This window comes from Calidris pugnax, unplaced genomic scaffold (assembly GCF_001431845.1).
Source record: "Calidris pugnax isolate Ruff unplaced genomic scaffold, ASM143184v1 scaffold23, whole genome shotgun sequence".
Classification (NCBI taxonomy): domain Eukaryota; kingdom Metazoa; phylum Chordata; class Aves; order Charadriiformes; family Scolopacidae; genus Calidris; species Calidris pugnax.
Window position 1 is genome coordinate 11,320 of NW_015090772.1, and position 17,074 is coordinate 28,393.

A 17,074-nucleotide genomic window follows, 5' to 3' on the forward strand; every position below is an offset into this window, starting at 1 on the left:
TGCCTCTGTTCAGGGACCTTTCCTCGCCCCCTCCCCGAATGAACGCTTGGTTTAACCACACGGCAGGGAATGCTCTGTTTATTCTGTGACTCGCAGCCGTCAGCAGGACTTTCACATTTAGTTGACAACATAAAATAAATAAGCCAGGAAGGTGAAACACTGGTCCTCTTTCTTTTAGTTTTAGCACTGTTGACCATTCATGACAAACAGGTGGGTTTGGTGTAGAACTCAATCCCTTATAAATGGGGTCACCATGAAGACAGCTGGTCTTTTCTGGCTGTTGTGTTCATATGTGGACACGCTCCTCTTAGAGTTCACAGCTATTGGGACTGTCACAAGATCTCTCTCAAAAGTGGCTCATTTGTCTGAGTACTCAGCACATGGAATATGTTTATATTGCAGAATGAAGGCATTTTTCTGCCTCTCTTTACAGTAAGACACCCAGCAACATGCCGTGACAGGACAAGAAGGGATAAGTGAAATCATTTTAATATCAGTGTATGAGAAACCACAAAAGAAAGAAAACATTTTCTGGAAAATTCTGCATATGTATATATTGCATTGTATAGTCTTACAGACGAATTTACATCAAATACATGAGACATTTTAAAACACTGATTCAAAGAGGACAACAAATTAATTTTTCTCTTTCTGTACAGACATGGGAGTGTGATTTTTTATATTTTTTTTTCTGTTGCTATAGTTTGCTGTTCTTTAGGAGGAATACTCGTATTCTTCAGCACTGCGGCGTCCAAAATCCATCCAGCCCATGTAGTCTCTATCATTTATCCTGTGTGTAGGATCAATGCTCTGTACCCTGTTTCCCATAACGGAGAGTCTTCCGGTGGGACCTACACAAAAAGTATTTGGGGGAGCAGAGAGTAAGTGGACACATTTTTCAGCTTTGTGCATTTTCTGATCTGTTTTGTACTCATTAGCAGATGTCTGCAAGAGTTCAAGCTGTTTGATTTAACACAGGCCACGTAACACCACTGTCACGTCACTGGGGAAAACGTCATAGAAGCGTTTTGGGTAATGTTCTGAAAGCTGCTTGGGTTTTTCTTGTAAAATAGGTATTTTTTCTCCCTCCTGATTGCCAGGAAGGAATATGGGTGCATTTCTCCCTTTTCTTTTCTATTTCATTGGAAAGAGAAAGTCCAAATAATTTCTCATTCTTTCTATCAGCCCCCACCCCCTTGCCCGCTGATGTTGGGAGAATTGCTCTAGAGGCAAAACACCTCTGCTTGCGGGGGAGCTCGAGCCCAACACAGGACCCCACAACAGTCCTGTGGGGCTTGAAGAGCCAGGAGTAAGTACAGGAGCTCTTGCCGTGCAAATTCAGTAACAAGCAAGGTAGAGTTATGAATCCCAGGTTTTGTGGAGAAGTGGGAATAGTCCTTGAATGGAGAAAGTTGTGTCTGGAATTGAGACTTAAGAGATGTCTGTTGCTAGAACTATACAGGGCTTATTACTGTGTCAGTGGTATTTTCATTGCTCATCTAAAGCTGTCATAAATTCTTCCACAGCAGGGCTGGATGCTGGTCTCTGATCTCACCTTAGCCTTTCTGTCACCCTTCATCAGGGCATCAAAGAGATGCAAATTATTTGCAAAGAGGATTTATGCTTTAAAAAAATAGGACGTCATCCTCTATTTTGACATCATTGCATCACGTAACTAAAACGCAGGGAAAGGTAAATTACTTCTCTCTGTGCTCCCTGAATACAGGCAAAATTGTCATATGCCAATAATTAGATTGAGCTTAATCCTTGAGTGAGGAAGGAAGAGATTCGATACACCAGTATTCAGTGCAGACTGAGGCTTCAGGAATGCTTGAATTCATCAAAAAAGCAAAGCAGCCCAAATCAATCCCCATAAATCCATATCTACAAAATTGTCTTGCTTATGGTTTCTTGTGTTTCAAAGAAACCTTTGGTGACTCTGTGCTTTTATATTTCAAGCTTTTCCTCACATAATCATTTATAATGAAGATGACCCATTAAAACCAAAAAACAACTGCCCTGTTTTGTTAGTGGATGCAGAGGGGTAGAAGAGTTAAAGGTACCAAAAACGAAATCAGCCATGTTTTAGATATTTATCTAAAGCAAAGTGGCAAAAAAATAGAAAATAATATTTGTCTACTGATAAATGCTCAAACCCCATGAAATTCATATTCATAATCCAAAATATGTAATTAAGTTGACAAGAATGGCTTCTTGGCACTATAATCAGACAGGGCTAAGTGCAGAACCATCTCTCAGATGTTGGTATTTAAGAGATTTCTCAGCCTGCAGTGACCTGTGGGCTGTAATGGTTCCCCTGGTGCTATTATGGTCTGGCCTGGCAAGAGCTCCTTAGAGGACAGTAAATGTGTGTGTCACTGACTTGACAGCTACGATGTCTCATTTACACAGTGCCAGATTCATGCTGAAAGCCTGGAGATGAAGTTAATTGAAAGCCAGGGGCCATAAACAGTAAAATGAATTTTTTAAGAGCACCACAATCACCTTTCCTCAAACCACCAGAGAGGGCCTGCAGGATCAACCTACAGCAAACGCATCCAAAATCATAACAGTTTGGCTAGGAGGCTGCCATCAAGCCTTAACCTCTTGAGAGCATTTAACTCTCTCACTGTTTTAACTGGAAATAGTGTCCAAAATCAGCCTTTCTATTAATCACAAGGGCAAATGTCATCAACGATGATTGTTAACACCAACAAATGCCCGGATGCTCTTTCCCCCTAGATGGAATTTTCTAGCGAGTCTTATGGTTTAGACAGGTTACAAGTGACTAATGCAGTAAAAGTGAGTGTTCTGCAGAGATTTCTGAAATACTGCCCAGAACCTTTATGTTAAATGAGACTATAATGTTTTGATGGGAACACTGTAAGTACTGTTATAAATTAAGAAAATACTGTTTGTCCCCTCTGAATCTTCTCTTCTGCAACTAGGAGTTACATCTACAGACCAGAGTCCAACTAGCCTTGTCATGTCACAAGAATCCCATCATCTGCTAACAGTCACTTTGTAGAGTTAATTAGATATGTCAATTAACAAGTATGCAGGAAATTCTCCCTCACATTAATACTTACCAAAAAGACATCTTAAATCCAAAGTGGTTTTTTTGACTCCCTCTGACTAAGCTATTTGAAAATGTCAGCCAGATATTTAAGAGAATATAATGGCTACATAAACTAGAGAGAGGAGTTTGGTTTCCGTGTAGGTGAGTGACAATCACGACACAGGGGAAAGGTAGGAAGGGTTCTGTTTTGCAGATTCCTGCAGTAAGATTTTTATTCAGTACAGCTTTAACTGTTGCCCTGAATTGTGGAATTTCATATCTGAATTCTCTTTCCACTAGATTATGTGAACTGCTAAAATAAGTTCTTTAATGGATATTGTGCAAAGTGGTAACGTGAGATGAAGTCTCTCAGATCATACTAAAAGTGGTTCTGTTTCTGGTGTTTGATTTGGTCCTATGCTGTGTACACAGATGAATGTGTATGGCTGTATATGTAAGGCATAAAATATATGTGGCATCTCCAAATTGCAGACTGTCATCAAAAATAACAATAGGATTATGCCTAACATAGAGGTCAGCAGTGAGGCTCAAGAGGGGAGGGTTAAATGATGTGCCTATGTTTGTAGACAGGAGAGGAGAAATCTCCTGCATAAAGTGAATTTTATCCTAAGCACAGTCTGGGACTGGGAGTGAATTAGTTTTTCAATGTCTGTATGTCCAGCTAATTCTCATTACTGCCCTTCCCTCGGCCCTCTTTGCTTCTCAGATGTCCTCTTTCCCTGCAGTACAGTGGATAGACTGAAGTGAAGCTATCACAAGTAAACAAGATTTGTGTAGTGGCTTTTGCTGAGGTTGGCACTCAAAAGGCTACAGCATTTAGCCTGCCCATAGTGTTCTCTACTGGGATAGAAAGCAATACAGAGATGAGACAGTTCAAAAGGAAAAATGGTTTCTTGGCAGGGGGTTCAGTGGGAAATTATTTTGGTGCTTCGTTTTCACGGGTAGCACAGACAGCATGTGTTTGTGTCCATGTAAAACACATGCTGCATGATGTCAATAGGGACAGTTTTACTCCCTCATGCTAGTTCATATATGCAATACCACTGTTTCCTCCGGTGACTAATAAATCACATAAGAGTGAAGCCCTTTAATTTCACTACTCTAGTGGTGCTTCACACCCTAGTTACAAATACAGTGCCATGGAGGTTTCAAGTAACTGCAAGTTTGTGTTCCAAGGCTGCCTAGGACCAAAAACCTAATAGGAATTGACATGTTTTGAAGTGTATGTGCTTTTACTTATCACTGCTTTTAGATACTGTCTTCGTAAACGTGAGCGCTGATCTTTCAAAAGCCTTCCCACTTTTGTAACTCCCTCTGGGAACAAATACATCGAAAATCCAATACTCAGAAGATTTCCCTCGTACAGGTATTTCTGGCTGAGGTGAGGTTAGCCATTTGGTCTGTATTTAGCCTCAGAAAAGTTTTCCGGCTCTTCTAACTTATAAAAAGGGAGGGAGGATGTTAAGTAAATTAAAAAGTTTGAAGAAAATGCAATTATTGTATTTTATCTGAGACCATTTTCACAACATGGTGAAAACGATACCAAAATAATTACAAGGCTATGAAAATAGCAAGTTAAAAATAAAAGCTGAACTATGACCTGACAGGTAGGTTACATTTTCTTGAGCTACCTGTACGCAGGCTCTCGGCCAGTGCCTGCTATGTACAAACGTATTTGGGGGGAGTTTCACAATAAATAAGAGAACGTTCTCTACTTCAGGAATAACCAGGTAAAATCTCTGTCCTGTCTTCTCTAGGAAATCTTAACACCTAGGTATCCCTGCTGGAAATTCCATTGATGCAGAAGTAGCACAGTAAGTAAGCTATAATCAGTACCTTTTCTGGCTTGCTGGAGATACTTGGCCAACAAAGCGCCGATGTTAGCTCTCTGCTCAGTGCTTCCATCCAGCCGTGACACAGATTTCAGGGGGCCAGTAGAGGAGGGGGCACGGATGTGCCGGTGACGTTCTGTCAAGCTCTGCTCGAGCTCAGCAGGCAGTGGATTCCCATTGTGCGAGCCCACAGTTTGCTGTCCCAAAGAGCTCGCTGAGAGCACAGCAAGGAACACGCAGATGCATATACCACTGTACATTGCTGGAGAGAAAAGGAGAGAGAGGCTGTTAAAATTTAGATTTACTACGTTGCATGTTGCCCCTACCCCCATCTTCCATCGAGGCTGCTGGTTTCTGAGCAAACCGGGGTTGTGTTGAGTTTTTTTTAATGCAGGTAACTATGGGATCAGTCTTAAGTTGGAAAACACGTATGTGAATAGTTAAATATCCCTTGATAAGAAGAAGATACACTGGAAGGAATAAAATTAATTCATTGTAGTATGTGCTATGTCTCCTTAATCTACTCAATTCCTATTTGCTTTTCTGCTTTGGAAGCTGTAGGTCATTAAAACTTAAGGGAGATGAACCTAGCTCTGTGAAAAATCCTAGGATTCAAACACTTCAGTATTTTGCTGTTGTACTAAAAACTGCTGTTACTACAAATACTTAGTTTTGACAATTTCTATGAAGAGCCTTTATCAGCCCTTCACTGGTTTGAATTTTAGTGTTCAAGAGGTTTCCCCATATCATACACAGCAAAGAAAAACAAGAAGTTATCCTAAGGAAAGAAAAAAACCAAAATCTAACACCCTGCCCTCCCTCCTCCCCCCAGGCATTTAATCTAAAAACTAGTGGCAAAAGCTGTTTAGTTAAAAGCTATAAGAAATAATGTGCAACTTAAGAATATTCTTCATGAAAAAAACAGAGACTTCAAGCCTAACAGATTTTTTTACATCTTTGTTAAACAAGTATTAGACAAAACGATGTCATTTTACTAGATTGTTTGATCATATAAGCTGAAATAGTATTTTTCTGGAAACAGAGAAATTACTCTCAGCTTTTAGAAAAAAAACAAGGTACCTCTTACTTAATGCTAGAGGGGTAGTTTCCCATTATAAATATACGTGACTTATCTATGTGAGAATTTTTGAATCGTTTAAGTTTTTCAACAGCATACTGAACATAGCATTTTAGTTTTAAAAGAAGAGAAAATTATTTGCCCATCACATACACTGGAAAGAAAACATTTGCAATGCATAAGATACGTTCTTTTAGTATTGCTAGGAGATGAATGGAAAGTGTCAAAAATGTCACTCCAGCATGGTTATTAGCGGTGGGCATTAATAACCGGGTTTTTTGAGGTTTTGGTTCTTAGAAACCAAAGGTTTCCACCCAGATACCTTTACAACCGACCTGTTTTTTTTACGCAGATATACCTATGTATTGATGGACACCCTGCCGACTTCAAACCCCAAATCCTCATCGCCCCCGGTAGCTGCTCCTTTGACATCTCCCCCCTCCTTCAAGGGGGAGCGCTCGCCCCCCGCCCCGGGCAGCCCCGCAAACCCTCTCCCGGGGCTGGGGACCGACCGAGCGAACCGGTGAGGGGCAGCCTGAATTCCCGTGTGTCCCCCCCCGCTTCCCACCGGACCCGGGAGCGCTTCCTCCAGCCAAGTGCGGGAGATGCCTCCAGAGCCGCCGCACAGGTAAGCGCCAGACACCCCCCATGTCCTGTGTGTGTGTGTGTGTGTGTGTCAGCTGCCACCGACTCTTCCCTGCTCGTTTACCTGGAGTTTGCAGCGAGCTGCTCTGTTCCTGGAGATTCGCCCAGCACCTGTTTTGAAATTAAGTTAATAAAGCGGGAACGGAGCTAATTGAATCAGGCACATGGAGAAAACAAACTGTCTTTAAGTGCAGAAAGCTATTGATTTGCTATTTTGTCGGTGTTAATTTAACCCCTGCACATGCACTTCAATAAAGACACGTTCAAGTGCAGCTAAATGAAATGTCAGAGAGTTGGCAGTGCCAGGAAATGCACCTCCTAGAGAAGCACCAGGGGGCTGTGCCAACGTGCTGCCGTGTGTGCTGAAACCTGCAGGGCACTTCCCAGCCCAAAGCCTTTCCTGGACCCGAGGGGCTCACACCCAGCTGCAAGGGCTCCATCCCCAAGGCTGCTGTCTCCCCTGGGCTAAAGCTGAGCAGCCTGCAGGGTCACTCATGCCCTGGGATGAGCATTGCAGCTACCAGGCTTGCTTGACTTCCCCGAATTCACCTCCCTCCCTCCTGAACCCCCCTGTTCACCTCCACTTAGCACCTCCAGGTCAGCCAGGAGCTGAAGGGTGTCTCAGCAGCCTTTGCAACCTTTTCCCATCTTGGGAATTTCTTTTGAGAAGAAGAGGAGCAGGTGACTGATGTTTTCAGGAGGAGGAGGACATTGCTGAGATGCTTACAGCCAGTTCCCCCTCACCTCCAGGAGCATCCTAGAGCAACAGTTCGTCCTACCATGATGATTACTGCAGTTGTCCCAAGTGTCGAGAATGAAGAAGAGATGTCCCCTGCAACTCCAAGGTTGTATCTCAGCAGCACCCAAAACCACCATGTCAGCCTTGTGCTGGGTTTTAGGTGGTAAAGAAGGGTTCTTTAGGCAGAATTGAAGCCTGTATGACCTGACATGCAACCCTGAACAGTTCCCTGCCCCTGTGCTTGGGCTCAGAGGTCCCTCACCAGAGCAGGGCTGTGGGTGTGCGGCATTGCCTTGCCTCAGGCTGCATCTCCATCCAGATCTGTCAGGGCTGGGCAGCTCAACACCTGCCTGAAATCCAGGTGAGGTTCAGTAAGAAGCTCTTTTCTGTTAAAAGACCGAGGGAGGGGTGGCCCCCAAAACCATCTGCAAACACAGCAAACGTACCACCACAGGATCAGGACAACTGCAAAGGACACATTCATTTGATAGTTCTTCCAACGCCTGCTCAGGAGGCAGCCCTCATTTACCTGGAGATAGGGGGAAAAAAAAACCTAAAGATGAAATCAGGTACGTTTTAAATCCTCATTTGGATGCCAGGCGCATCACTACACGTCTGTTTATTCCCTGGTCTATTTTACAGCTCTGTTACAGCTTATATATTAAAACTGGCATGTGCAGTGACTGTAAAAAAAAATTAGACCAAGGTTTGTCTGAAGCTCTCCAGCATCCAGGAAAGGTGGCAGATGTGATTACTTACAAGTGTCACGCTGGTGGTGGGCTGGCAAAGAGAAAGAGCGCTTCTAATCGCTCTCAAAACCAGACAAACTTTTCAATAGGGTCACAGGGAGAAAGCACATTTCACAGGTGAAACTACTTCTGTAATCAGCAGTTTTGTGATTTAAAATGAGCAAATGGTTGGTCAAAGGGAAGGGTGATAATGGCTTGGCAGGGGTGGAAGCATTATTTTGTGCCTGGGAATCATGGATGTATTCACCTGTTGGGGATACAGTAAGTCCCAGCCCTGATAGCTGCGAGGGCAGAGAAGTCCCTCCAGCCCTGCCATGGTCTTGTTCTCAGGGCAGGAGTTTTGCAACACAAGGTGATTAGAAGGTGCCTCTGTCCTGGGGCAGCCACTTGTAAAAGCCCCTGAAATGATCATCCAGCTGTGCTGAGAGCCATGCACTTTCATGGACATCTTCAGAGACCTACAGAAGGGAGAGGAACAAGATGAAACATCTTCATCCCTCCATTCCCCTGCCTGGAGACAATGAGACAGAAGAAAAAACAAGAGGAAAAGGTTGTGGGTTTCTTTTTTTTTCCTAATTATAACATTCCCCAGCAATAAGAGTAGATTTTTAACATCACGCAGTCCCCCCTGACAATATTGCATCCTTCAGTAAGGATAGAAACACTTTTAAATATTGTTTGAATGTTCCTGTCACTAAAAGACTGGAAAATGGAAACTTAGTTTTCTCCCAATTTACTTTCAAAGAAGCATCACTTTAGTGAGAAATGTGTGCATTTTTAGGTTGATTTGTATTTTCCTCAGTTAAAAAACCCTATGTTAATTGGTTGAAAGTTTTGGGAAAAATGGGCACTTTAGGCTGTTTTCCTGTGGGCAATAGTCAAAACTAAGGAGAGAAATCAGGTGGTTAGAGACTCATTATGTTTGGAAAGGAACTGAGAAAAGCCAGACTAGGTGGCTTGGAAACTGGTTGACTGGAAGGAGCTTGAGAGGAAGAAGAGTTCATGGAGAAAAGCAGTTCAACTTTTCAAGAGGAGAGCCACAAAAAAGAGAGGTTTGGTGTTACTGGAGAAGAAAATTCCCCATTGCCATTTGCTGAAGTCTCCCTTTCCTTGTGGATTTCTGTGATTCTGCTCTCTCTTTTTCTCCCAGCTGCTCCTGGGAACAACACAAAACGTTTCTATGTTCGGCCCATTATTTTGTGGTTTTTTTTTTTGTCTCCCAGTCTTCTTGGTTTTGGTAGAATTTTAGTTTAGTACAAACATTCTGTGTGTTGTTTTCTGTGCATCGTTTTTGTGTACTGCCTGCTGTAGAGATCACTACGGAGATGCTCACCTGCCTCTTTGGCAAGCACCTGCTTTTCAGCATATGAAAAATGCATTCTTTTTCTTGTTAATGTACATATTCAGGAGAAATTCTGTGAATTATGCAACGCAAAATCCCCCCCCCTTTTTCAGTGTAGGGATTTCCTTAGTTGTGAGAAGCAGCTGCTGAGGCAGACCCGGGAGGGGTTACCTACCTGGGGGAAGGAGAAAAGTGTGAGTAAAACACCTTTTGCAGGAAGGACGCCGAGGGGACTCGCTGGGTAGTCCCCAGGGTGCCAGTTTTGCATGAGCAGGGCTCGCTGCCTGGCTACCAGAGTGGGGCTCACTGCCCTGCCCTGTACCAGGTGAGGGCTGGGCACCATCTCCCCCCTCCTCTCCAGGCCAGCAGGTGAGAACCAGCTTGGGCTGCTGGAAGCAACCCGTTTCTTTTTGGCACACTGTGATTAGGCTGCTCTGATGCCTCCTCCCCCTCCTCTTCTTCCCCTTCCCCATGAATATGCTGAAAAACTTCTTTCCTGTGAGGGTGGCAGAGCCCTGGAAGAGGCTGCCCAGAAGAGGTGGTGGATTCTCCATCTCTGGAGATACTCAAAAGCCACCTGGACACGTTCCTGTGCAACCTGCTCTGACAGGAGGGTTGGACTAGATGATCTCCAGAGGTCCCTCCCAACCCCTACCATTCTACGATTCCCTCTGGAGCATCTTCTGCCTCTGTTCAGGGACCTTTCCTCGCCCCCTCCCCGAATGAACGCTTGGTTTAACCACACGGCAGGGAATGCTCTGTTTATTCTGTGACTCGCAGCCGTCAGCAGGACTTTCACATTTAGTTGACAACATAAAATAAATAAGCCAGGAAGGTGAAACACTGGTCCTCTTTCTTTTAGTTTTAGCACTGTTGACCATTCATGACAAACAGGTGGGTTTGGTGTAGAACTCAATCCCTTATAAATGGGGTCACCATGAAGACAGCTGGTCTTTTCTGGCTGTTGTGTTCATATGTGGACACGCTCCTCTTAGAGTTCACAGCTATTGGGACTGTCACAAGATCTCTCTCAAAAGTGGCTCATTTGTCTGAGTACTCAGCACATGGAATATGTTTATATTGCAGAATGAAGGCATTTTTCTGCCTCTCTTTACAGTAAGACACCCAGCAACATGCCGTGACAGGACAAGAAGGGATAAGTGAAATCATTTTAATATCAGTGTATGAGAAACCACAAAAGAAAGAAAACATTTTCTGGAAAATTCTGCATATGTATATATTGCATTGTATAGTCTTACAGACGAATTTACATCAAATACATGAGACATTTTAAAACACTGATTCAAAGAGGACAACAAATTAATTTTTCTCTTTCTGTACAGACATGGGAGTGTGATTTTTTATATTTTTTTTTCTGTTGCTATAGTTTGCTGTTCTTTAGGAGGAATACTCGTATTCTTCAGCACTGCGGCGTCCAAAATCCATCCAGCCCATGTAGTCTCTGTCATTTATCCTGTGTGTAGGATCAATGCTCTGTACCCTGTTTCCCATAACGGAGAGTCTTCCGGTGGGACCTACACAAAAAGTATTTGGGGGAGCAGAGAGTAAGTGGACACATTTTTCAGCTTTGTGCATTTTCTGATCTGTTTTGTACTCATTAGCAGATGTCTGCAAGAGTTCAAGCTGTTTGATTTAACACAGGCCACGTAACACCACTGTCACGTCACTGGGGAAAACGTCATAGAAGCGTTTTGGGTAATGTTCTGAAAGCTGCTTGGGTTTTTCTTGTAAAATAGGTATTTTTTCTCCCTCCTGATTGCCAGGAAGGAATATGGGTGCATTTCTCCCTTTTCTTTTCTATTTCATTGGAAAGAGAAAGTCCAAATAATTTCTCATTCTTTCTATCAGCCCCCACCCCCTTGCCCGCTGATGTTGGGAGAATTGCTCTAGAGGCAAAACACCTCTGCTTGCGGGGGAGCTCGAGCCCAACACAGGACCCCACAACAGTCCTGTGGGGCTTGAAGAGCCAGGAGTAAGTACAGGAGCTCTTGCCGTGCAAATTCAGTAACAAGCAAGGTAGAGTTATGAATCCCAGGTTTTGTGGAGAAGTGGGAATAGTCCTTGAATGGAGAAAGTTGTGTCTGGAATTGAGACTTAAGAGATGTCTGTTGCTAGAACTATACAGGGCTTATTACTGTGTCAGTGGTATTTTCATTGCTCATCTAAAGCTATCATAAATTCTTCCACAGCAGGGCTGGATGCTGGTCTCTGATCTCACCTTAGCCTTTCTGTCACCCTTCATCAGGGCATCAAAGAGATGCAAATTATTTGCAAAGAGGATTTATGCTTTAAAAAAATAGGACGTCATCCTCTATTTTGACATCATTGCATCACGTAACTAAAACGCAGGGAAAGGTAAATTACTTCTCTCTGTGCTCCCTGAATACAGGCAAAATTGTCATATGCCAATAATTAGATTGAGCTTAATCCTTGAGTGAGGAAGGAAGAGATTCGATACACCAGTATTCAGTGCAGACTGAGGCTTCAGGAATGCTTGAATTCATCAAAAAAGCAAAGCAGCCCAAATCAATCCCCATAAATCCATATCTACAAAATTGTCTTGCTTATGGTTTCTTGTGTTTCAAAGAAACCTTTGGTGACTCTGTGCTTTTATATTTCAAGCTTTTCCTCACATAATCATTTATAATGAAGATGACCCATTAAAACCAAAAAACAACTGCCCTGTTTTGTTAGTGGATGCAGAGGGGTAGAAGAGTTAAAGGTACCAAAAACGAAATCAGCCATGTTTTAGATATTTATCTAAAGCAAAGTGGCAAAAAAATAGAAAATAATATTTGTCTACTGATAAATGCTCAAACCCCATGAAATTCATATTCATAATCCAAAATATGTAATTAAGTTGACAAGAATGGCTTCTTGGCACTATAATCAGACAGGGCTAAGTGCAGAACCATCTCTCAGATGTTGGTATTTAAGAGATTTCTCAGCCTGCAGTGACCTGTGGGCTGTAATGGTTCCCCTGGTGCTATTATGGTCTGGCCTGGCAAGAGCTCCTTAGAGGACAGTAAATGTGTGTGTCACTGACTTGACAGCTACGATGTCTCATTTACACAGTGCCAGATTCATGCTGAAAGCCTGGAGATGAAGTTAATTGAAAGCCAGGGGCCATAAACAGTAAAATGAATTTTTTAAGAGCACCACAATCACCTTTCCTCAAACCACCAGAGAGGGCCTGCAGGATCAACCTACAGCAAACGCATCCAAAATCATAACAGTTTGGCTAGGAGGCTGCCATCGAGCCTTAACCTCTTGAGAGCATTTAACTCTCTCACTGTTTTAACTGGAAATAGTGTCCAAAATCAGCCTTTCTATTAATCACAAGGGCAAATGTCATCAACGATGATTGTTAACACCAACAAATGCCCGGATGCTCTTTCCCCCTAGATGGAATTTTCTAGCGAGTCTTATGGTTTAGACAGGTTACAAGTGACTAATGCAGTAAAAGTGAGTGTTCTGCAGAGATTTCTGAAATACTGCCCAGAACCTTTATGTTAAATGAGACTATAATGTTTTGATGGGAACACTGTAAGTACTGTTATAAATTAAGAAAATACTGTTTGTCCCCTCTGAATCTTCTCTTCTGCAACTAGGAGTTACATCTACAGACCAGAGTCCAACTAGCCTTGTCATGTCACAAGAATCCCATCATCTGCTAACAGTCACTTTGTAGAGTTAATTAGATATGTCAATTAACAAGTATGCAGGAAATTCTCCCTCACATTAATACTTACCAAAAAGACATCTTAAATCCAAAGTGTTTTTTTCGACTCCCTCTGACTAAGCTATTTGAAAATGTCAGCCAGATATTTAAGAGAATATAATGGCTACATAAACTAGAGAGAGGAGTTTGGTTTCCGTGTAGGTGAGTGACAATCACGACACAGGGGAAAGGTAGGAAGGGTTCTGTTTTGCAGATTCCTGCAGTAAGATTTTTATTCAGTACAGCTTTAACTGTTGCCCTGAATTGTGGAATTTCATATCTGAATTCTCTTTCCACTAGATTATGTGAACTGCTAAAATAAGTTCTTTAATGGATATTGTGCAAAGTGGTAACGTGAGATGAAGTCTCTCAGATCATACTAAAAGTGGTTCTGTTTCTGGTGTTTGATTTGGTCCTATGCTGTGTACACAGATGAATGTGTATGGCTGTATATGTAAGGCATAAAATATATGTGGCATCTCCAAATTGCAGACTGTCATCAAAAATAACAATAGGATTATGCCTAACATAGAGGTCAGCAGTGAGGCTCAAGAGGGGAGGGTTAAATGATGTGCCTATGTTTGTAGACAGGAGAGGAGAAATCTCCTGCATAAAGTGAATTTTATCCTAAGCACAGTCTGGGACTGGGAGTGAATTAGTTTTTCAATGTCTGTATGTCCAGCTAATTCTCATTACTGCCCTTCCCTCGGCCCTCTTTGCTTCTCAGATGTCCTCTTTCCCTGCAGTACAGTGGATAGACTGAAGTGAAGCTATCACAAGTAAACAAGATTTGTGTAGTGGCTTTTGCTGAGGTTGGCACTCAAAAGGCTACAGCATTTAGCCTGCCCATAGTGTTCTCTACTGGGATAGAAAGCAATACAGAGATGAGACAGTTCAAAAGGAAAAATGGTTTCTTGGCAGGGGGTTCAGTGGGAAATTATTTTGGTGCTTCGTTTTCACGGGTAGCACAGACAGCATGTGTTTGTGTCCATGTAAAACACATGCTGCATGATGTCAATAGGGACAGTTTTACTCCCTCATGCTAGTTCATATATGCAATACCACTGTTTCCTCCGGTGACTAATAAATCACATAAGAGTGAAGCCCTTTAATTTCACTACTCTAGTGGTGCTTCACACCCTAGTTACAAATACAGTGCCATGGAGGTTTCAAGTAACTGCAAGTTTGTGTTCCAAGGCTGCCTAGGACCAAAAACCTAATAGGAATTGACATGTTTTGAAGTGTATGTGCTTTTACTTATCACTGCTTTTAGATACTGTCTTCATAAACGTGAGCGCTGATCTTTCAAAAGCTTTCCCACTTTTGTAACTCCCTCTGGGAACAAATACATCGAAAATCCAATACTCAGAAGATTTCCCTCGTACAGGTATTTCTGGCTGAGGTGAGGTTAGCCATTTGGTCTGTATTTAGCCTCAGAAAAGTTTTCCGGCTCTTCTAACTTATAAAAAGGGAGGGAGGATGTTAAGTAAATTAAAAAGTTTGAAGAAAATGCAATTATTGTATTTTATCTGAGACCATTTTCACAACATGGTGAAAACGATACCAAAATAATTACAAGGCTATGAAAATAGCAAGTTAAAAATAAAAGCTGAACTATGACCTGACAGGTAGGTTACATTTTCTTGAGCTACCTGTACGCAGGCTCTCGGCCAGTGCCTGCTATGTACAAACGTATTTGGGGGGAGTTTCACAATAAATAAGAGAACGTTCTCTACTTCAGGAATAACCAGGTAAAATCTCTGTCCTGTCTTCTCTAGGAAATCTTAACACCTAGGTATCCCTGCTGGAAATTCCATTGATGCAGAAGTAGCACAGTAAGTAAGCTATAATCAGTACCTTTTCTGGCTTGCTGGAGATACTTGGCCAACAAAGCGCCGATGTTAGCTCTCTGCTCAGTGCTTCCATCCAGCCGTGACACAGATTTCAGGGGGCCAGTAGAGGAGGGGGCACGGATGTGCCGGTGACGTTCTGTCAAGCTCTGCTCGAGCTCAGCAGGCAGTGGATTCCCATTGTGCGAGCCCACAGTTTGCTGTCCCAAAGAGCTCGCTGAGAGCACAGCAAGGAACACGCAGATGCATATACCACTGTACATTGCTGGAGAGAAAAGGAGAGAGAGGCTGTTAAAATTTAGATTTACTACGTTGCATGTTGCCCCTACCCCCATCTTCCATCGAGGCTGCTGGTTTCTGAGCAAACCGGGGTTGTGTTGAGTTTTTTTTAATGCAGGTAACTATGGGATCAGTCTTAAGTTGGAAAACACGTATGTGAATAGTTAAATATCCCTTGATAAGAAGAAGATACACTGGAAGGAATAAAATTAATTCATTGTAGTATGTGCTATGTCTCCTTAATCTACTCAATTCCTATTTGCTTTTCTGCTTTGGAAGCTGTAGGTCATTAAAACTTAAGGGAGATGAACCTAGCTCTGTGAAAAATCCTAGGATTCAAACACTTCAGTATTTTGCTGTTGTACTAAAAACTGCTGTTACTACAAATACTTAGTTTTGACAATTTCTATGAAGAGCCTTTATCAGCCCTTCACTGGTTTGAATTTTAGTGTTCAAGAGGTTTCCCCATATCATACACAGCAAAGAAAAACAAGAAGTTATCCTAAGGAAAGAAAAAAACCAAAATCTAACACCCTGCCCTCCCTCCTCCCCCCAGGCATTTAATCTAAAAACTAGTGGCAAAAGCTGTTTAGTTAAAAGCTATAAGAAATAATGTGCAACTTAAGAATATTCTTCATGAAAAAAACAGAGACTTCAAGCCTAACAGATTTTTTTACATCTTTGTTAAACAAGTATTAGACAAAACGATGTCATTTTACTAGATTGTTTGATCATATAAGCTGAAATAGTATTTTTCTGGAAACAGAGAAATTACTCTCAGCTTTTAGAAAAAAAACAAGGTACCTCTTACTTAATGCTAGAGGGGTAGTTTCCCATTATAAATATACGTGACTTATCTATGTGAGAATTTTTGAATCGTTTAAGTTTTTCAACAGCATACTGAACATAGCATTTTAGTTTTAAAAGAAGAGAAAATTATTTGCCCATCACATACACTGGAAAGAAAACATTTGCAATGCATAAGATACGTTCTTTTAGTATTGCTAGGAGATGAATGGAAAGTGTCAAAAATGTCACTCCAGCATGGTTATTAGCGGTGGGCATTAATAACCGGGTTTTTTGAGGTTTTGGTTCTTAGAAACCAAAGGTTTCCACCCAGATACCTTTACAACCGACCTGTTTTTTTTACGCAGATATACCTATGTATTGATGGACACCCTGCCGACTTCAAACCCCAAATCCTCATCGCCCCCGGTAGCTGCTCCTTTGACATCTCCCCCCTCCTTCAAGGGGGAGCGCTCGCCCCCCGCCCCGGGCAGCCCCGCAAACCCTCTCCCGGGGCTGGGGACCGACCGAGCGAACCGGTGAGGGGCAGCCTGAATTCCCGTGTGTCCCCCCCCGCTTCCCACCGGACCCGGGAGCGCTTCCTCCAGCCAAGTGCGGGAGATGCCTCCAGAGCCGCCGCACAGGTAAGCGCCAGACACCCCCCATGTCCTGTGTGTGTGTGTGTGTGTGTGTGTGTGTGTCCCCATCTCCAACCCCAGCAGGGACCCAGTCCGAGGAAGAGGAGGAGTGAGGGGGGCTTCCTACCTTCTTCCGCTGCGCCTTCCCGAGGCCGGACCCGAGGAGGGGGAGCGATGCCCGCCGTGTGCCCAAGGCAGGGAAGGGACTTAGGGGGCGACTCAGCCTCCGGCCCCTTAAATAGGGGCGGGCGCCGCGGCGGTGTTTGCACAGCTCTGACGCAGCCCCGGGGCCGCCGCCCGCTCACCCCCTCACCC

The 17,074-nt window shown here is 43.0% G+C and overlaps 2 protein-coding genes across 2 annotated transcripts; both read right to left on the minus strand.

Moving 5' to 3' along the window:
- Positions 1–455: 455 nt before the first annotated feature.
- On the minus strand, positions 456–5,175 carry LOC106887744 (cholecystokinin). Its single transcript, XM_014941458.1, has 2 exons — positions 4,916–5,175; positions 456–851 (listed from the first exon to the last, which is right to left on the minus strand). Exons 1-2 carry the CDS (start codon positions 5,169–5,171, stop codon positions 715–717), a joined length of 393 nt encoding a protein of 130 aa, XP_014796944.1. The 5' UTR covers positions 5,172–5,175; the 3' UTR covers positions 456–714.
- A 5,428-nt stretch (positions 5,176–10,603) lies between these two features.
- On the minus strand, positions 10,604–17,043 carry LOC106888236 (cholecystokinin). The gene is made up of 3 exons (XM_014942298.1): positions 16,887–17,043; positions 15,064–15,321; positions 10,604–10,999 (listed from the first exon to the last, which is right to left on the minus strand). The coding sequence occupies exons 2-3, from the start codon at positions 15,317–15,319 to the stop codon at positions 10,863–10,865; spliced, it is 393 nt and encodes a 130-aa protein (XP_014797784.1). The 5' UTR covers positions 15,320–15,321; positions 16,887–17,043; the 3' UTR covers positions 10,604–10,862.
- Between the last annotated feature and the right edge of the window lie 31 nt (positions 17,044–17,074).